This window comes from Sturnira hondurensis, unplaced genomic scaffold, assembly GCF_014824575.4.
Source record: "Sturnira hondurensis isolate 20B ecotype Veracruz unplaced genomic scaffold, ASM1482457v3 Scaffold0022201, whole genome shotgun sequence".
In the NCBI taxonomy this organism is placed as follows: Eukaryota; Metazoa; Chordata; class Mammalia; order Chiroptera; family Phyllostomidae; genus Sturnira; species Sturnira hondurensis.
The window spans coordinates 4,037,126-4,059,627 of NW_028094832.1; the positions used below are offsets into that span (position 1 = coordinate 4,037,126).

Here is a 22,502-nt window from a genome sequence, read left to right on the forward strand (position 1 = left end):
GCATTCCAGTAACTTGACCAATGTCACCCACCTAGTCAAAATTCTCTGAGACCACTCTAGAGCCTGTGCTCTTAACTAGGACCCTATTACTAGAACATTATAAATATTATATGTAGTTTATAATAATATGAAAGTTAAATAAGATTAAATCATTCAAATGTAACAAAAGGTACACTTACTAAGATATTATAGTATACGTTTCTATGTAAATTACAAATGATTTACTACGTAACAGACGTTTTGAACTCTTTCTAGTTATCATTTTTTCAAAGGAAAAAATAAAATGTAATGTAATGAAATGAATTCACAAGCAAAACATCACTGTGACAGAAAAAGTAGAATTTGGAATTCAAATCAAAAGTGTATTCAGTTTTAAGTAACTGAAGAGGAGAAAGTGTCATCACTCATCTTTCGGACACACACCATCAAGGTACTGCACCAGTCCTCAGTCCAGGTGCGGACTCGGCTCCACCCAGCCTTCAGGACACACAGCTGATCTTCCAACACGGGCTCGCCGCCCTCGATCAAGTTCTGGAGGGCGGCACTGCTCTCTGTGATGGCATTTAAATCCGCTTTCCTCTTTTCCAGATCCTTTAGAATATTCTAGAAAATAAAAATACCAAGCAAGACTCACTTGATCTTTCACATTATAAAAGTTTCTATAGCCTTCATTTTTAAAAAATCTTTCTTCCACATACTCCCTAGAAAGCTTATAATTGCCAAAGGCTTGCAAAATTCCATAGCTTATTAACATGTGGGAGCTTTCAAGTTGCTAACAAAAATTAAAACATTTAATTATGCAAATAGAAAGAAATGTATTAAATTCATGTATGAAAAAGTTAATTTATTTGAAGTATACATTCCATGTATCACATACAACACTAATTAGCTTCACCATAACTCCAGATGTAAGTAATTAATTTCATTTTCTATAACTATAAGATGGCAAAGCAGAACTATCCCAGAACTCACAACTCTAAAAATGTCATAGTGAGTTGATTTCCTTGATTACTACAGGATACGAGTGACATGTACTACATTTACTTGCAAAGATTGCATCCTATAACTAGATGACTTAACATATAATTTGCTGTATAAGCTCTATAAACAATGTTTCATCTTAAGGAAAGCACAGGAACAGGTACATCTAAGCTTTGGTCTCACGACGGCCGTAATGAACAAAGGTGACACTCTGCATGGGATTCTCACGTGCGTCGGTCTGAGTAGGCCAGGTGTACCATCAGAGAGTCACAGAGAGAACACGGAGTTCCAAAATTAAAACTATAATGTTCTCTCAATTGAAAAGTGATGTGTGCTTATTTAACCTACTGCTATTGAACCTTTTTAAATCAACATTTAGACAAATCCTTTAAAGGAGTTCAAGTCTATATTTAATCTCATATCATTAAGTCATAACTGGGAAGGCATAAAAATTGCAAATTCACCAGTGAGTCAAGGTTTAAATACTTACTTGGCCATGTCAATTACTGATATTTTTGAAGGCACTAAAATGTTTCTCATAAGTGTCAGACTTATTTACCCCAATAAAACAGGTAAAAATATTCTATTTTTTTCCCCAGCAGGGAGAAAAAAAATAGAATACCCACAGCCATTCTCCCTGAAGTGAAGACTTTCTGCATTCCTTCAGTGGTTATGTACTGACTGACTAGACAGTTTTTAAGAACTACAAGAAAGAATTCATTGTAAGCAATTAAACTGAAATAGTACACATGTTACCTATGCTAACAGGCTTTATTGTAAAGAAAACGATTTCATTGAAAATAATGATATTTAAGCTATGTTATAAAAACACTAAGTTTAGAAATAAAAATGCTATTTAAATTTTGCATTGAAAATAATTTTTACCAATTTTTAAGTGCAAATGCATTAAAATGTTGTGAAACATGAATATTGCTTAAACCTGAAAACATAACTTTGAAAAAATGGGTGGTTATGTTACTTAATGATGTTTCATTTCATTTACTCTCCTGAAGAGAATGTGCTATAATTTCATGATTTGTCTATAAACCATCTTCATGATTTCAAATCTGAAATAAGACTACAATGGCAATTGAAGAGTGAGTAGTTTCAAAAGAGATAAGCTTATTATTTATAGTTTTAACCTGAAAAATTAATTGAATTTATAGGTGTACAAAGATGAATGATCAAAAATCAGTAACAATGATGTATCAGCTATAGGCAATTAGTAAAAAAGAGAAAAGGTGTACTTTTTACAGTACACAAAATATGTAAGTGTGAATAACCTGCTTTGCCTATTTGTATGTTTCTGAGGAAAATCATCAAAGCATTGTGTACAGATATAAGGGACTTGGAGGGAAATGAGACATATTATGAGACTAAAAAGCAAAATAACAAAGCTGTCAATTCTTCTCAAAGCAAATTCTATCTATATGAATTTTAAGGCAATTCACATAAAAGTTTCTAACAGAATTTTGGAAGAATTTGGGAATAATCCTAGAGTTCCTGTCAGTGTATACAAAAAAAGAAGCATAAAGACAGGGAGTCCATTAAGTACATGTTCAAATATATTATAAAGCCACATAGTGAAATAGCTGAAGAACATTCTACTGGGTCCAATCAGTGAATCAGAAAACAAAGGGAATCAACAGTGAAAAGGAACAGATGAAGCTAAATGAGGAAGGGATAATTACTGTAAACAGTGCTGAGATAACTGGTTAACTACTTGGAAAAAAAGGTTATAGCCTTACCTCATTACATACACCAAAATAAATTCCAGAAGGATTAAAGCATTAAAGATAAAAAAAGATGAAACTATAAAAGAGCTAGAAGAAAATATAAGTAAATAATTACATAACCTTGGAGCAGAGTTGGCCTTTCTAAACACTAATGGCATAAATAATGAAAATATAATTTTATTTTTTTAAAAACATATAACAGCAGCATTTTTTAAACTATATACAGAACAGAAAGGGAACTAAAGTGACAAAAATTTTTTTACAACAGACAACACACTACACATTAATAATTATAATAGGTAAAAAGTTCTAAATTAAAAGGATAACTGGTAATAGAAAAATGGTCAGAATTACAATAAAAAGCAATTTTCAAAAAAGACAATGAGGGTTGGGAGGATTGAAAGTGGGAGGTGGGGTGAGTAGGGTGGGGGAGAGTAATGGGTGGAAAATGGGGACAACTGTAATTGTACAACAATAAAAATTAATAAATAACTTATAATAAATACATAAATAGAAATAAATAAATAAAAACTACTAATGGCCTATACACTTATGGAAAATGTTCTTATTAAATAACCAAAACATGATATTTGCCTACCATTGTCAAAGTTGTGGTTAAAACAAGCAAGCAGGAATTCTCACTAGAATACATTCCTAAAGGACAATTTCATTATATGTATAAGCCTTTAAAATGAATATATTCCTAGACCCAATATTTTTAGGTCTAAGAATTTATCCTCAGAAAATAATTAGGAATACATGTTATGACTTAATTATAAGTACATTCATCATAGCACTTTTTTACAACAGTGAAAATTGGTAATAAATTAAATGGACATGGATGGAGAAATGGGACAATAAAAAATAAAACATGCAATTAAACAGTACACGTATCTCCAACATGTGATACAAAAACACTTGCAGGTAAAGGGAAATGTCAAAGGTAAGTTTATATGCAAAGGTCATGCAACCCTGGACACAAGAGGATTCCATTTGAATACGTGCCCACACCTGGGCACGTCCCGTGAGAGACTCGAGACAGGAACAGGGTGGTGTTTGACTGCAGAGGGGTTCTGCTCCTGTCTTTCTATTGCTACACTATGAAAATGTCATTCAATGAGCTTATACAACTTGTACTACTACGAAGAAAATAGGAGCTTTGAAAGTATAATGTACAAAGAACATAATATTTCCTGGGAAAAGTTAAATGTAACAAAAATAAAGTTTGGTGCCTCTGCTTTGCATTCAGCCACAGCACAGCCACAAATGCTAATAGCATTGCTCATTTCCTTCCCACGTTTTTTTCACGTCACACTGCCCACAGCATAATTACAGTTCTCACGGGCTCTCTTCTAAACCGAGAGCACTCTTTCTAGGGCCTAACACCCTGGCCTTCACTCCGCTGTTGTGTCCACAGAGCACTGACACAGGACTTGTATCACCCAGGATCTCGGACCACGCCCTCTTCACGCCCCACAGGCCAGCCCAAGCACCCAGGTCAAAGCCCATCTTCTGACTTTGCAGAAACTCGGATGGTTTATTTCAGTCCTTCTCTCTAGTGTACATGTTTCTTAGAGAATAAATTTGGGAAAAGAAAACGCCTGGACATTTGTCCATCTCAAAAGAGCACTGGCAAATCCACTCTCTGATCTAGGTAATTTCAAAGTAACTAAAAGACTAAAGAAAACTCTGTAGCTTTCATTAATTCTTCTGAAAATTCTGTTTCTGTGCTCTTTCCATCAGTTTGCAATAGAAACATCAGTGACTGGTATGGAAGTTATTATGGAAGAACCGAGAGACACACTCAGCACAACACTTGGTGCAGAATGAATACCCAGAAAGGGACATCAGTCTTGAAGGTGACAGCTATGTTTTCAAGTGCCACATGAGCATAACATTTATGAAGGCACACTGGTGGTCCATTTGAGTGCAATGCTTTTGGAATCAAGATGAGAAAAACTTCTTTAAAAAGTTGTTTTTAAAAATATGCTCATTGCTTTTCCTTAGGACAGAGAAGTAGAAAAAATAATGGAAGAAAAGAAAAAGCTGTAGTTAATACGACATCCACCCAAACCGCCCTGAACAAAATGCCTCAGGTTACTCTGGAAGGGCACTGGCGGGCCACCGAAACTACAACTTACTTTCGCCCAGGAAATTTCTGTGTCAAGGTCACCAAGCAAACCCTCTGCAGTGGATTTCTGCACCAGCTCTGTTTCTGTAACAGAAAGCCACTCCGAGAGAGAAGCGGCCTCCTTCTTCACTTTCCGGGCCAACTGCGATGCTCTCTCCAGATCCTGCTTTCCCTCCGTCACCTGACAGGAAGGGAGGGAGGGAGAACTGAGCATGAATAAGGAGTCAGAATAGTCACCTCGGCAGTATAATTACAAAAACATGCCCTAAGAGAGATGTTCCGGTGGCACAATGTATCAAAATGATACAAATCAACCACCTAAACGTGCAGACGCGAGGTCAAAACCGCCCAGGAAATGTATGGATGGCTCATTCTTACCGAGTTGAACAAAGTGAAAACATTTCAGCTACTTTTCTCCGGGCTCTTGCAGAAACTCAGTTACTATTTCCTAACCCAAGAAGGATCTAAAGCCGTATGTAACACAGTTCTCGAACACTGCCATGGTTTCAGGTCACACTCTTTTTTGCTCCCCTGCTTTCAAGGCTGAGACTCTCAGGGAAAGGAGACACTAAGCCTATCAGATCCTGTCAGTTGTAAATGGTCCAATGACTCCCCAACAACTTCATCAAAATGTCCAAATTATAGATGTTTCTTGAAAGGATTGTAAATCCCGCAAATTAATGTGAACTTCCCATCATTTATTTATTAGATTCCTGATGTCTTAACATTCTCAGTAGACTCTTCAATTTAAATATCCAAGGATGAATAACTTCAGTTTAAAACAGGGGCTATTTTTTTAAATAAAGCTTCCTTAGAATAATTTATGAAATATCACTAGTCACAGAAAATATAAGTGAATCTGGGTTAAATATTTAAAGTGACTTTCAGTGCAACTAGCAATCACTCTAAGAGCAACACAAACACTTAAAAAATAATAAAAATCATAGGAATAACTGAAAACATTGTTGATACCATAAAATTTATACATGCATTCTCCCAGAAGTGAAATTTTAAAATTGATTACAAAACAGATCAATGAAAGAGACAGAGAGAGGGACCGGGGGCCGGCAGGGCGGAGGCCTCACCTGGGCGCCCAGGTCATTGTAGAGAACCTTCAGAGAGGTCAGCTGCTCATCCATCCCCTTGGGGTTGTCAGTTTGCTGCTTCTGAACAATGTGCCTTCCTGTCTTGATTACAGTCTCCACTTCAAGCTTCACTTCACTGAGAGTTTTATAGAGTTTCTTAAAAGTAACACAAGACAAATCACACACATCCTACTGAAAATCTGGTAACTGGGATCATTTCAGAACACAGCTTATACAGACCGATAGCTACAAATGAACATGGGCATGGCAGGGCTTTATGTTTCCCAGATTTGGACTCCAAAATGAGTCAAATGAAATCAAAGTTGCAAGAACTTTTTAAAATCAGAGAAGAAAATAACCAAAGAATGATTATACTTTAAAAAAACCCTCAGGTGCATTTGAAAAGTTCATGAAAGTTTATGAACACTTTTCCTACATAAAACAGGAAAATACCAAGATGAAAAATTGAATGTCTATCACCTTTAAAATTATCTATTTAAAAAAATCCTAAATGTTATTACTAGGAAAAAAAGCCAGCTCTGGCCATCTTTCTGGCTATTGGAATTTGGAAGTATCAACATTCACTCTCTTTCTAACTGTTCTGAAGCACCAGGTCTACCGCAATCAATACAATGAAAAAGTACATGACAGCCCAATACATCAAGATGGAGATGGCTGTGAGAAGTCAAGAGTTATGCAAGGCAAACAGAGCCGCCCTCCTCCCAGTCACCTTGAAGACAAAAATATTCCCTCTGTGCTGGCCTTGACCTAAAGCATCTCCCATGGCTCAGTCACATCATCACAGACCACTGGACCACATTACACATGGTCAAGGACAGCATTTGCTTTGCTGACCTCTATATCTCAGTAAATCTGACATATGTCACATGCATGTGTACACACACACTTACATATAGAAATTTATCCGGTTTATTCATTCTGCCACCTGTATCAGCTTTTGCATAATCAAACAACCTTTGACATGCAACAAATATGTGTAGATTATAATTTTGAAAAGCACAAAGAATTCATCCCAAACTTCTCTTAACAAGTGACATCTTGAGCTTCTTCATGATTCTTCTCCAGCAGGACACTAATTCTAAGACAGTGAATGCTTAGCCCACTTTTTAATTGATACATAATTGAATTTTAAAGTTCAAAACTACAGTAGTAATAATGGCCTCTAAATAATTTCTTCTTTCACATCCTGGGTTTAAACTTTGATTTAAAATTAATTTTCCTAGAGAATGTTTTTTTCTGCAATAATATTTCTGAGATGTATTTTAAGTATAATGTCTTCTTTCACATTTTAAGTTTAAACTTTATGAATTAAAATTTAACTATCCTTAAGAATGATTTTCTTTTACACTGTACTACTCCTAACATCCATTCTAAGTATGCATGGTTCTTCTAGCTAACTCAAATTTAACATTTAAAAGTTAGTTTATTAATTGCATTCTTCCAACGCCTTTCATAACTTCATTCTTCATAAAAATGATTTACCTTTGTTTTTTTCATCAGGTATATGTGTGTAAATGTATATGTATACACATACACACATGTATATACATAGATGTGTGTATATGTGCTTTTTCTTATTTCCTTATCTCATGACACTGTAATATTTGATTTTACTCTCTCCTATCCATCTCTCCTACCTCTTTTCATTTCCTTGGAGACCACACTTCTTATTTTATAAGCTATTTTTCATCATGGATCCCAAATCTTAGCACATTACAGACAAATAATTATTGAACAAACCATGTACTTTATGCTAGATGAAACCATGTTAGCTGCTGGAAAACCCACTGGACCCCCAAATCCCCCAATGGCCTCACCATACACTTGTCCAGGTGGGTCTGGATGACGTCAGGGTCCACATCCTTCACGTTCAGAACGTGGAGTTCTGCTTTCACACCATCCAGCACACGCTTGCAGTCAAGCATGCGCTGTTCAAAGTTAGCCGGCTTCTGGAAAAGCTGGAACTTTGTGGATACCTCTCTAAGTTTCCTCTGTTTGAAGAAATGAAAATAATAAGCACTTCACATCAGAATGAGATTCTCTCTCAGCAGACAGTATTAGTATAACACATACGAAGAAAGCACTGTAAAAATAAAGCACCAGTAAGAACATTCTGTAAAGGAACTCAATGAGGTTACCCCGTGTCATAAGTTACTTGACGCTCAATGTCTTGATATTAGACACAATAAAAAGCTGAGATGGTCTTGCTAGAATTAAAACTTCATTCATTTCTCACCTATTCAACAAATATAGTCAGGAATCTAAAACTCAAAATGCTGTTCCTTGTGAGCTCAGAGGGAAAGTCAATCCTGCACCCACCATTAGGGAAGTAAGTGGCGCTGGGTCCAAGGCTCTTGGCCTGCCCTGCCTATCAGCAGGCAGGAAAAAGACGTATAAAGCTAACTTCTAATCTAGCACGTTACCTCCTCTCGGCTCAACTAGAGAATCGGATTCACTGATTTGCACCCATGCAACGATTCGCAGCTGTTGCTCTGAGGCACAGTGCGCCTTCCATGCGTCCCTGCAGCCTCACTGTTCACATCAGAAAGAAGACCAAAGCCGCCCAAGCCCTCAGCTCTTGCTCCTTTTCTTTTCACTCCCCACCCATTCCCCGCCTCGTCACCTGCAGCACATCCAGCTGGCTGCCTCCTCTAGTGGTCCTGCCTTCTGGGGAGGAGGTCGGAGGCTGGGAACGTGTGTTTCTTCTCAGCTCTTCTAGGGTTAGCTCGTGGGTGGAGATCTCTGCTTGGATTTTCTACAAAGAGATTAGAAGAAGGAGAAAGTATCTTTAAGTTTTCTATAGCCATTTAGCACTGAGGACAGGCAGGTCCCTATGCAAACTTTAGTACGTTTTCAATATGATAACAATCCTGTGGGCTACAGTATATTGTGCACAGACGATGACCTTTGCCTTTGTCATCTCTAATGTTTACTGCTTATTTATAAAAAAGGAATTTTCCCCATTTCACAGCTAAGAACGTTGTCATTTCAAAATGGTGGCCATTTACCAGGGTTTCACATAGAGACCAAGAGAACTCCCAAACCCACTGCTGCCCCATAATCAAGGTCACCGTTTCTCACAGACTATCGGTTTGGGATGGCAAACCGATCCCAAAGGGGCTGGTTCTCTCGCAGCTGAGGACACAATTGCATACACTCTTTTGACGACCCAAACGCCTCCAATCTAGGGCAGTACCTGGGCTTCCTGCGGAACTTGGAAGGCGTCTATCCTCTCCGTCAGGTACGTTGTGAGCTGCTGGTCCAGTTCCCCTAAGCTCTCCTGCAAAACTTGAAGCGTGTGATCAGTGTCCTGAAGGACCTGGAGTTGCTTTTCCAAAGAAATCTGCTTGCTCTCTGCCTACATAGGGGATAAAATTGAATCATTAATCACTCAGAACAAACATAAATAACTGACTATAAGAAAACCCTCCTATGCTAGTCACCAAGGAAAGAAATCGAAGCTCTAGTTCAAGACTTAATTGTATTACTGCAATACAATTAAATAACTAGCAACAATAACAGTGAAAAGGTCCTTCTATATCTTCATATCTTATATATGCTATTATATGTATAATCTTGTAGTGAATTACTAATTGTTACTTCTGTCTACATACAGTAACAAATATAAAGATTTCCTGCTTATTAAACAGAGAATAAAACTTTGTCATTTTCTCATTTATTATACATTTAGGGCATTTCAGGAATCAGTAATAAGCCTATCATCATGAACACAAAACATAACAAGAATCTCTATCAGTAGGGTAAACATACAAATCTTTTTTCCAAGGTCTAGATCAAGTTTCACAGATGTCCATGTGCTAAACCACTATTTGCTGCACTTGTGAATGAAGCCTGATCCTACTGACGACCTAAACACCAACAGTTACTATTGATACGTGTTTGAAAGCACCTAGCACCCACCCAACCCCCCTACAGAAGAAGAGTCTCCTCTCTCTACTCGCTGAAATGAACACGCCTATTGTAATTCATTCTAGATGTTACTAAGACAGCATGGCATTTTATAACATCAGCTTATGTCGGATTCTGCTGGCCCTCATATTTACTGGAATAACACGAGTTGTTATTCTGACATTCATCTATAATCTGATCCTTAAGAAAAATTTAAGAGCCATTAGTAGAAACCAACTCAAAGACAGATTTTTTAAAAATCAAGTCCCGCTTATCAGAGTTAGGTCTACTCTTCCTCAACTAGTATTTCAAAGCCCACGACACCCCATTAATATTGGTTACCAACTTTCCCCCTGGGTAAAATTCTCCAGGTCAGCACCACGCCACGAACCCCTAATCTACACGCACGCACGTCCCAGTTCTCACCAGGCGACTCAGTTCTTCATAGCGACAGTTGAAAACCTCCAGTTTCTCACTGATGACATCATCGAGGATCCCTCCGTCAATCAGAGTCTGGCCGAGTTCCCGAATCTGGGTGCGATTATCTGCCGGATGCCGCAAAACAGATTCCAGAGACTGGACAGGAATGGGGGAAAGACACGATGCATTTATGGAGGTTAATGTTTCAAGGACCCAAGAAAATGGCCATTTATTTAACAAGTAATTCCATTTTTCTAGAAATCTGCCTAAGGAATAAGACTAGAAATAATTAATTTGCAAAAATATCCAGCATGGTATTAAAAAATACATAAAATTGAGAACTTGGCATGAATATATGATAAAATAACTCCATAAAGTCATGTTAATAATTATCAACTACACGGGAAAATGTTCAGGGTATGATACAAAATTCAAAAGCAAAATACTATAAAAAATTATCTCTAACTTATTGATTGCATTACTAAAAATAGGTACTCAGTTTTTCTACAACACACACAAAGGGCGAGGCCCTGGTTTATAGACATAACTGTGTATACACACAAATCCAATTAACCAAGGGGTTAAATGTTACTTCATATCACAGATGGGAACACCAAATTTGGAGAAGTTAAATAATTTGCCTACGTACACACAGTAGAAAGAAGAGCCCAGATTCCACCATGACTCCAGAACCTTTACAATTTCACAGCCTTCGATCTAGTTGCTATATTGCACTAACTTCCAGTGTGTATGTTAAAAAAGAAATAATAATTAGAAAAAAAATACCAAAATGTTAACAATGTTTCTTAGGGTTTGCCTTACACTTTTCTTCATTTTCATATTTCAAGACTACACATTTTATTTATTTTATGTCACTGATTTCTAAATTTATTTATTTATTTATTCTTATGGTTGTTCAAGTACAGTTGTCTCCATCTGCCCCCCCCTCCCGCACCCACTGCCACCTCCCACCCTCAATCCTATCCCCCTTTGGCTTTGTCCATGGGTCCTTCACATGTGTTCCTTGACAACCCTTCCTCTTCCCATTATTCCCCTCCCCTGCACATGTTTTAATTCTCATGCGAAGAAAATACTTATTTTTAAAATTAAGCTTTTCTGTTTTTTCAATGCTCTTAATCGCTCACTCTGCTATTTCATTTAAGATGTGAGAGCTCCTCTCCCACAGAGCACCCAGCCCCCAAAGCTTAGACACTACATTTGACTTACTTCTGACTCTCAGTCCAGCCATCTACTGGATGACTGTGAGTGGCCCTGCAATTCTGAAAGCATATCTATCCTCTTCCTCTCCTCTTTTCAAAACAAATCTATTCTCTTCATATTTTAATCCACTTAAGACACAGTTATTAAGTCACCATGCACCACACACTGGGCTGGTATCAAGAACAAGAAAAATCAGGTGCCTTTCTTGCCCTCAAGGAATTCAAGGCCAGGCCTGCAGACAAGCTCCTGGGACAGGATCCCCCACTTCCAACTCTTCCCTCCCCAGTGTGTCCTCCAACTTTCCATGTCTGCAGATAACAGAGCAGGAGCCACTGTAAACACAGTCGTAGCCATAGCCATGCCTAATGAGCAAAAATAACTTCATGAAGAAACAGGAGAGCAACAAGACATATGTTATATATCCTAATATCATAAGGCTGAGTTTCACCCAGAGAGTGGTTTAAAAAAAAAAAAAGGCTGGAAAATCACTAGAGTGTTTTCCAGTGTCTAAAATGTACTAATTAACAAATAACTAACCACTTCGGAAGGCTGAGTTAGTCGGTCCCCAATGATCTAAATATATATGATTATATAAACATTTCAGGCAATGAAAGGCAACACAAGTTCCACTGAAAACCACTGAGGGAGAAAATGTGTTTGCTGGTGTAAGGCATTATGTTCCCATTTTAACACTCATTGGGCTTCACGACAACAGGAAGAAATGCCCCAGATACCACAGGCGCCCACCTCCAGGGCCTCGTTGACAGCCTCTGTCTTCTCGGGCAGGGCCTCTGTGCTCTGCATCCGCTCCTCCAGCGTGTTTAGCCAGGTGGTCTCAAGATCCAAATAGTGAAGTAGTTCAATCCAACAAGACCACACCTCCTAGAATAGGCAAGAAAAACAAATTAAATAAGGAGCCATTTAGAGACACCTGTTTCTCTAGGGCTACATATTCTCTCTAATCAACAATCGTTTCATTCAGATAGGAATATACATGAAGATTTAGAAACTGATGCAACGGCAATTTCAAATAAAGGAAGTGAAATCTAATTCTATAAGAAATCATATTGGACCAACTGGAGGGAGAGGGAGGCAAAGAGAAACGAGCTGCCTCACTCTTTACATGAAATTAAGTTTCGAGGATCTGGTTAAAAGTCAAAAATAAAATTATATAGTTAGTAGAAGAAACCAGGAGGAAAATATTACTATTTTGCTTTTTAATAGAAAGGTACAAGCCCTCAGAATTGCAACACTTTTAAACAATTACATAAAAAATTTGAATTCCATGGGATCCATCCTATTCCAACTCAGAATTAACTGATGTAACAATTCACTGTATACTCTTTGCAACTTCTTTCCCAAATTCATATGAACATCTGCATGTGTGCAAAGAACCATATTTTAGTCCAATGGACTTATATTGTACTTGCTGTATCAGTGGCAATCATTTATTCCCCATGTTAATGGGGAGTTTGGGGAGGATGGGGAGATAAATGGGTACCCCCACTTCCTAGGAGAAAACCCTGGGAAGAACAGCCCTTCCCTACAGAGGCGGGCCTATTGGATTGATTGATTGAAGAGAAAGAGTTCCACGGGGAGCCTCCTAGGTTGGTTCTTTTTCAGATGCACTGAGAGAAGGCACATTCCAGCCTGCGTTCCAAACAAGCTCTGTGTACTGGACCAGGGGGCAGCAACTTTTTCCATACAAGGCTGTACACTAAACATTTTAAGTGTTACAAGACACATGTGGCCTCTGCTACACATTCTTTTCTGTTTATTTTGCGTTTTGTTTGTTATGAACAACCCTTTAGATATTAAAAATCTAAAAAGCACTGTTTGCTCACATGCCATAGAGAAAGAGGCATGAAGCAGATCAGCCCCTCGGGATGTAAGCTGCCAACCCTCAAATAAGATGAAAAGAGAAACGTTGTGTCTGGTCCCCCACATCTCTCCAGGTGGAAAGCAGCCTGCGATATCTACTCGGCCGCAAACAGAGCCCACTTTCTTATGGGAAAGAAAGCATGGCTATCAGATGATCAGATTTAGTCTTACCAGATTCGAGACACTTGTACCAGTGCCTGCTGTGGCAGGTGTTTATTTTGTGCTTTGTTTGTTATGAACAACCCTTTCGATATCAAAAATATAAAAACCCCTGTTTGCTCACATGCTATTCACTGACCGTTGCCCCAGTGTGTTTGAATGAAACGCCAGCTGAGGCTTTCCTGTGCCTGGCTCACCGCTGCATGTGGGTATTTGGGGCGCAGTAACATACCGTTTTCGCGCCCAGGTTGAGTGCTGCCACACCTGAACACCTGCACCTGAAGAAACTGCCTGAAGCAGCCACATCTGTGTTCAGACCTGACGCGGATCACAAGGCACTGGATTTGGAGCTTGATGCTATTGTACTGGCTAAGATTTGGGAGTCCCTGGAGAGCGTGAGTCCACTTTGCAAGTTGGAAGAGAATAACTAACTTGTGACCAAAGCATGAACTGCGGTGGATTAACAACGGCCACAAGTATTTTGCCCCTACTCCCATTAAGTGGTGACATTTTCTGCCCCCTGGAACATGGACTGGCCCTTGTGACCTGATTAGACCAAAAGAATGCTACAGACATGACTCTGTGTCAAACCGCACAGCCAGCCTCTAACTGGGCTGGAAGCCTCTGCCTCCTGCCCTTTGAAAAGCCAGCTGCCACACTGGAGAGACGCTGTACAGTGGAGAGGCCACGTGGAGGGAGCCCCGGAGGACGAGAGGACATCGTGAATGTTCCAGCCGCGCTCCCAATGGAATGCAGCCACCTGAGTGAGCCAATGTCCCACACGAGGCAGGAAGCCACCCGGCGAAGCCAAATCAAGCACAGAATCATGAGAAAAAGTTAATGGTTGTTTTGCAGGTCACTATGTTTTGATGAAGTTGTTGCATAGCAGTTGATAACTGAGGCATCAGTGTTCACATTAAAAATACAGAAACACGGTTGGGAAGAATATACACCAACTTCTGGATAACGATTACTTCGGGAGAGAGATGGGATGGGATGGAAAAGAAGGAAACAGGTTCTGTAATACAAATTTATTTTATTTTAAAAACAAGATCTTGGAAAACATGACAATAAGTTAGCATGTGTTATAGCTAACAGATGTGTCAGTAGTATGATCTCTATTCTTCTACATGTCTGAAATATTCCATGATTTAAGATATTTTAAAGGAGCCTAAAAATAATCAAGGTCATAAAATTGAAAGGCATTCTTATTCTAATTTAGAAATTTGGACTATTTCTGCCCAATATCCCTTGGTACCCTCTGACACAATTTTAAAAGTATTTCCATTGTTAAACTTCTTTTTCTTCCTTTTTGTTTCCCATCTCAAAGATATCAAGGTCTTCTCTTTTCTTTTACCTACGCCCCTTTTTGCTTGCATTTTTCCTTCTCCCCTTTCAAAGTAATTCTCTCAAATTTATTCCAAAGTACTTCTAACAGTAATTCTCAAAGCAATTTCAAACCCTCAAAATATTTATTTCACTCCTTATTTCCACATGGTCATGCCTGGGTCATAAAGACAGCTTGAAGAAATGACCCAGAGTACACGGTAGTCCCTGGTTAGCTTGCGATAATCTGGGGACTCCATTTATTATTATGAGTTGTTATTTTGGCTAGAAACACATAGGAAAACAACAACAAAAAGAGCTAAGTCAAGGGTGGTAATGACAGAGAAGGAAACATACATAAGACTATAGTAAAGTTTAATTCCAAGATCATTCACCTGGACTTAAGATTAGGATACAGAATTTTAATTTCTCAAGTAATCTTAGGTGTTTTACATTACACAATATGTTAATATGAAAGATTGAGGTTTCAAGTCATAGCTTTGTGATGAGCTAGTCCCAATTACCTGTATTTATCTTACCACAAAATAGTTTCAGAACTAGCGAGTAATGAGTGAATGCAGTTTAAATGTTGTCATTGTGGCTATTTACTGTTTTAGAATTTACCACAATATTATCATTTATTTGAGGTTAAACTGAATTTAAATTGAAGTGCTTCCTAAACTTTTTCAGTAAGATATAAAAGCCACACTAATATAAAAAATAAGCAAGGGCTTAATTTTATTTTTACAAAAGCCTCATAGAATCATCTACATTAGGGGTATCCAATTTTTTGGCATGTCAGGGCCACACTGGAAGAAGAAGAACTGTCTTGGGCCACACATTCAATACACAAACAGTAACGAAAACCGATGAACAAAAAAATATCCATACATGATTTTCATGATGTCTGCCACCGCAGATGAGCAAAAAAGTCCTCACGTAATAACCCTCATTATGCAGTGGCCCTTTCAATAATCTTTTAAAATCACTGAGCAAGTCCCAAGTTTGTGATCACTAACATAGAAAAAGCACATATCTAAGTAATAAAACTTAGTGTAAACTTAGTGATAAGCCTAAGTAATATTTTAAGTGAATTTACAGTTTTGCGTTCACAGCCATCCTGGGCTGCATGTGGCCTGGGGGTCACAGGTTAGACACCCCACCCTACACCTTAAACCCAACAGCTTGAGGGGGTGATGGTCCAGAAAATGACCAGCGTATTTAAGTTCTGCTTTCTTTCGGGTGACTCTCACTTTAGATGCCACTCTAAGTAACTTAAAAAAAAAAAACTCTCAGTGCATGTCTGCACACTAACCAGGCAAAACAAAACAGATGTTCACAGTATATTATTCTAGAATTTTAGGACTGAAACAGACCCTACGGGTCACCTGTGATATGAAAACCTTGGCTTTACATATTTCAGAAAGTCAAGTCTGAAGATACTAAATGACTTTCCCATGACCCTTCCATTCACTGGGGGCAGCTCTTGATCTCTCTCTCTTTTTTAAGCCCTGCTTCCCTTTATCAACCTATTACACAAGAACTACTTTTCTTTTATAATCCACTACTGAAAAACAATGGGATTTTTTCCCAATTGTTTTTACAACTGGGAAAATAGTCAGTACGTTACAGAGTTCTGGTCTCATACATGCATCACTGGAAAAATAACTTACCTCTAGCGTGTGGCACTTTCCTCGGATTCTATTGCAAAGAAGTTGGTAATTCTCCAGCACAACATTCAGCTCAGATGTCAACTCCTGGCCACCAGAGGGCACTTTTGCAGCCAACAACTTGATGTTGTCCTTAAGAATCTTCACTCGCACCTCCTTCTGCAACACANCCCAAGATACAGAAACAGTCAGTACATTACAGAGTTCTGGTCTCATACATGCATCACTGGAAAAATAACTTACCTCTAGCGTGTGGCACTTTCCTCGGATTCTATTGCAAAGAAGTTGGTAATTCTCCAGCACAACATTCAGCTCAGATGTCAACTCCTGGCCACCAGAGGGCACTTTTGCAGCCAACAACTTGATGTTGTCCTTAAGAATCTTCACTCGCACCTCCTTCTGCAACACATCCTCTTTCGCCCTCTGCTCCAAGAAAGGATGGACTTGAAAACTGTCTCCCTTTCTCACTAACCAATTTGTTTCTTCTTAAAAATAACTAAACCAAAATTAAAACATCTGCATGATTCCGACCACCTCGTTTGGAACACTATTTAGGTAATCACCACGGGGAGTGGTTTTGAGATAAGAATGCTAACTCCTTACATGCTCCAACAGACACAGTCCTACATGAACTATTTCCTTCACTAACAGGTAATGTTAACTTAACCTAAGTCAGCCTCAGTTATGTTTACGGCCATGAGGCATTTTCAAAGTCTGGGCCCGTGATAAGAATATGAGTTCATTTGAACTGACCACCAGAGTCCTGAGCATATCAGACTGAAATAAAGGCCTGTTCACAAAAACTGAGACGCACCATTGCAGAGGTGTCCTTTAAAAATGACTCGAACATATTAGTCCCTCCTGGGACACAGGTGCATCTACCCTCATGATAGTGAACTGCATTTCAAGGAGCATAAAGTTATAGCAGAAAGATCTGACCTAGAAATAGCCTCTTTCCTGACTCCCACCGCACACTTAGGATACAGCCCCACTTTCAGGAAAATCAACCAAATACAGCTTTTTACTTTCTCTTTCAGCTTTCTTTACTACTTAATGGTTTTAAACTTTCCCAGGTTGGATAAAAATAATTAAGCATAGTGGTTTTTAAAATCCTAATGGTTGTTTGGAAGAATAAAAGCAAACAGAACATTGCCCAGTCAAGGGTGTGAATCTTATTTTTCTAAACTCTCGTGCCTGGAGACTTCTGTGAGCCCCAAACAGCAACGCCTGTGGTGTAAGAAAGTGACTAAATGAAATAAGGTGGTTCTTACCACAACGGGCTACCCTTAAAATACCTTATATACTGAATAGTTTAAAAACTTTCCAAAAAAGCTGCACTAAAAACAGGATGTTTTAAGGAAAATACTATAATTATAATGAAAGTCCCTACTGTGTTTACTAGTATTCATACACAGTAATCCTTGGATGAAATCGAACCCTTTTTTAAATATGTGCACAGAGGTTTTTGCTGTGGTTACATTTTGAAGCAAGTTAACTTTGGCCTAAAACGTTACATGTGTTGCTTAATCTTATTTTTAAAAATAGCCTTTAATCATTATCTCCTTTGGCTTGAACACTACAGGAGACTTGAAGCAGTGGTAGAAACTTGGGAATGATGCCCAGTTCTCTCATTATATTAAAAAAGAGAGTGTTCAAGACTATCGACGCAGGAATATAACTTCACAGGCAATACATCCTGCAGCCCAGACCGACACCAAACCCCATGCCAACGTCCCCACTCCTACCTACCTTCACAAACAAAATTTTTATATTCACGTGTGCCCCGTGTGTAATAGTAACTGGAAGAACATATCTGATGAAATAAGGATGAACCAGATTGGAAAGGCTTTCTTTTTCCTAGTGAAAAATAATTCTTCCCGAAAACTTCTGGAAATAGTGGTGACGGTTGCACAATAGGACGGATGTGAGTGATGCCACTGAGTTTCTGAGCCATTCTCCGTGGCTCCCAAAGTTCTAACACAGGAAAACATCTCAGGGCCCTTCATGGATTCGACTCATGGGCCAAGTTGAACTTCCTTTCCCTACAGAACCACTGTGGCTACCCTTCCTTATTCTCAAGTTTGAAACCCCACTGTGAAACTTTACACGAACAGTTGACACTTGAACAACAGAAACAATCAAAATCACGTATAGCTTTTTTCCTCCCCAGAACTTAACTACCAAGGGCCTACTGTTGACCAGCAGCCTTACCAATAACATCAACAGTCAATCAACACATATTTTCCATGCTATACATACACTAGAGAAAATGAAATTTATTAAGAAAACTATAAGGAAAATACATTTACAGTATTTATTGAAAAAATCCTTTGTTTAAGCGGACCCATGAAATCCAACCCTGTGCTGTTCAAGGGTCAACTGTACAGTCACACTTTACAGCTGAACAGATGACTAACTGATTGATCGGTTTTCGAAGGGAGGAAGGGAGAGAGCAAGCCTGCACCCGCTGACTGCCCCAGCCTCACCTTCATTTCCTCCACGGCACTCTCGAGTTCTTCCGGTGACTTGTACTCAAAATCCCTCTCCAGGTACTCTTCTTCCGCCTGAGTCATCCATTCCTGCATCTCTGCCAAGTCTTTCTTCAAGTTCACCACTTTTTCCTGACTTTCAGACAGCCTACTTTTCTGAATAGTAATCTACAAAAGAAAAGCCATTTACCCAAATAAACCAATGTTACTACAGTAAATGTGCAAGTTTCTAACAGCTAGGGACACAGCGATACCCCGGCAGAGAGCCTTCCATTTCAAAATTCACATAAAAGCCTTTAAACATTCTGAGCTGATGTGAAATATAAGCAATAATGAAAACAATAATCATACCTGGGATGATTTACTAGTTCACATTTCAGTTATTAATGGGATCTGGAAATATCTATCATAATTTTGAAAATGTATAACTTTTGACAAAGTAACCCCAAATGAAGGAATCTAACCTACAGCAATAAAAGAGTATATTTCAAGAAAATCTACAGTAGCATTGTTGATTACAGGGGGGGAAACCCTAAATGCAACCAAAATACCCATTTTTTTCCTTTTAACAGGATTCTATGTTAAGATTTGACTTTTAAAAGCAGAGGAGGGGTTTCTATTTCAGATGTTCATAAAATACTAGTCTGTAAAATTCTGGTTTTGATAATTTACTTATATGTTCCAAAGGGACACAAAAAAAAAGCACATCAGAAAGCAGGTATTTTTCTGAACCTGGTTCAATAACCTGGTTAAAAATGTCAGAGAAGCCTAAAATACTTTCAGAGACATCCTTCCTCTAACAACAAGTTCACTGTCACTACGGGAGAAGACACCGTCCACAGAGGTCAAGCTCATGTCACAGTTCCACCTCCCGCTCAAGTTCAATCACACGGCAGTGGTCACCCTGCCAGGGCCTGCTCGGCTGTGAAGCTGACAGTGACCCAAGGCCAGGACAGGAATCAGATGGCTCTCAGGAGAGCAAGAACCCACACTTCAGGGCTTTCCTGTTGCCCCTTTCCAACAGGACCGCTGTCCTAAAAATAGGAAGGGGTCAAACGGGAACTTCAATTTCTTGGCCAGCGTGGTGCTTGGGGAGCCTGCTGCCAGCGGCATACACAGCCCTGGCCCCAGGCCTGGCTGGTTGGCTGTTTAATCTGGTCAGCTTTAGAACAATACTCACATGTACAGGTTTCTTGGGCCCCACTTCCAGAAAATTCTCTTTACTAGTAGTTTCTGGACACCAGTTAGTAATGTAACTTTCATGGGTCCATAGGGAAATGCAAAAGATAAAGTCACTGGCCAACTTTTGGAAAATGAAAAGCCCTAAATTATAATTAACTACCCTGAAATTACAAATTTCCTATTTTCTCTCACTATAATATTCTTCCTTTCATGAGATCATGGTTATATTAATAGATAACATAGTTTTTTTCTATTGGTTTTATATGTCTGTCTCTTCTTAGCAAAATAAAAATTTGGCCCTAAGATTTTATCTAAAATTTTCTCAACTTCTTTATGACTTAGCAAAATGCAAGAGACTGAGGGGTTGCCTCTTCATTGAGGGCACTTAACGTCCATGCATTTATTCCCATATGTTGCATCAGTAGCAATTCACAATCAACTCTATGTTCTCATGTGTGTGCACAGACACACGAAGAGGGACAGGCACAGATCTGATCGGAGCCTCTGTGTCTACATCTACATGCATGTACACATGTACCTACCTCCTTGTTCCTCACTGCCACTTCCAAACCACGTCCCCTACTTACCCCCCCAACACCCCATTCAGCATGTACAATCAGACTGTAGCACACCAAGAGGGATTTGAATTCGGCTAACTTACTAGGTGATACTACAGAATATTTTCTTACGTGTGGTAATGGTTTGGTGGCTTGTGTAAGAGTGTCCTCATTCAGGGGAGAAGAATACTGAAGTATTTAGGGCAAGAGTGTTGTGATAGTTTCAACTCTCTGTCAAACGTACTTCTGGTGAAAAGTACATTTTTCACCAGAAAAGAAAGAGTGTGTGTGTGTGTGTGTGTGTGTGCATATGTAAAGAGAGCAGGGGAGAAAATGGGAAAGCAAACATGATAAAACATGAAAAACTGCTGAATTTAGGAACAGTTATGTGGCTGCTCCCTCTACCATTACTTCAACTTTTCTTTAGGCTTGAACATGTACAAAATAACCTAACCTTCCAGAATGGAAACTGTCATGCCACCCGTTCCCACAGAAGCTGCTCCTCGAGTCTTCACCACCAGTAAATGGCACCACAGCTCACACAAAGTGGAGGTTTTGCTAAAGTCCTAACCTGTCCTCGACGGTTCGCTTTTTCTTACATCACACACCCAATCCGTTACTAGGCTCTCATCGCTATTTACAAAACACAGTCCAAGCGTAACCTTTCTCATGACCTGCACCATCTCCCTCATCCAAGGAGCTTTCTTCTCTCTCCCAGATGGCAATAACCCCCTGCCTTTCCAGAGCAAATTATCCAGATGGAATCAAGATCGACCTTACAAAATCCGTCCCACGCCACTTCCCTGCTCAAAACTCTGAAATTGCTTTCTGCGTGAAGTTGCCCTTGAAATAAAATGCAAAAATCTCTGTCTCCAAGGCCGCCTACAATCCTCGCCCAAGTACCTCCTCACCTCGAATCTCACCATCCCTAGCCCACTGAGTCCCCTGTTCATGCCGTTCCAGCCTCAGGAACCTTCCTTGTACTTTATCAACCACACCAAATGCATTCCCCGAGGGGCCAACTGGACAATTAGTACTCTCTCTGTTGTCCAAACTACAGGGGCTGTATAATCAATTTTATCACTTTACTCTACTACTTGGAAACAGACAGTAAAGCAGAAAAACTTACCTCTCTGCTCAATTTCTCCACTTGGGTCTGGTGGTCAACGAGTTTTGTCTGCACCCAAGTTTTGATTACAGCAACTGGGCAACTTCGAAGGGTAGTCTCTATTTCCTTCATATCTTTCAGTGATGATTCAATTGCTTCTATTTCATTAACAAATGCCTGCACACATAAATTAAGCCTTTGTTGAGTTCATCCCCATAGAAATGCATACCACAATTATAGTTTGTCTGCTTTTACCTCTGCAAATATTATAAAAACAGACTGCTTGGGAGTCAAAACTTCTAACTGCTTCAAAAACATTGTGCTTTATGAAATTCAGTTCACCAGGGTTCTTCATCTATCTGCCAAATTAGATTAGAAATACTTGACTCTCAGCCGGAAATACCACTTTAAATTTAGAGAAGCCTAATGAATTCACCAAATATAAATTATATGTGGTATTACTGGGAAATTGCACATGTTAAATATATTTTTAAAGCTGTGCCATGTGGCACAGTAAGAGCAATGTACACTTGGTAACAATGCCTCTAAGATGGTCAGCATAACATAAAAGAGCAGTTCCCGCCGATGAACTACAAGGCTCTTTGTTCTCTCTACCCAAAATGCTA

At 39.0% G+C, this 22,502-nt stretch overlaps 1 protein-coding gene across 7 annotated transcripts in view; it reads right to left on the reverse strand.

Annotated features, from left to right (window-relative positions):
• Positions 1 to 22,502, reverse strand: part of UTRN (utrophin) — a 451,811-nt gene that overhangs the window by 276,452 nt on the left and 152,857 nt on the right. For 5 of the 7 annotated variants that reach the window (XM_037034777.1, XM_037034776.1, XM_037034775.1 and 2 more), the window contains 11 exons: positions 21,898 to 22,053; positions 19,027 to 19,197; positions 16,784 to 16,963; positions 12,252 to 12,386; positions 10,290 to 10,439; positions 9,151 to 9,312; positions 8,578 to 8,709; positions 7,772 to 7,945; positions 5,934 to 6,089; positions 4,859 to 5,029; positions 424 to 603 (listed from right to left, as the gene is read on the reverse strand). In XM_037034777.1, the coding sequence (XP_036890672.1) occupies positions 424 to 603; positions 4,859 to 5,029; positions 5,934 to 6,089; positions 7,772 to 7,945; positions 8,578 to 8,709; positions 9,151 to 9,312; positions 10,290 to 10,439; positions 12,252 to 12,386; positions 16,784 to 16,963; positions 19,027 to 19,197; positions 21,898 to 22,053 (1,767 nt within the window). Of the gene's footprint in view, positions 1 to 423; positions 604 to 4,858; positions 5,030 to 5,933; positions 6,090 to 7,771; positions 7,946 to 8,577; positions 8,710 to 9,150; positions 9,313 to 10,289; positions 10,440 to 12,251; positions 12,387 to 16,543; positions 16,694 to 16,783; positions 16,964 to 19,026; positions 19,198 to 21,897; positions 22,054 to 22,502 lie in introns of all 7 variants that reach the window. The other 2 variants (XM_037034779.1, XM_037034774.1) reach the window with 1 other exon arrangement.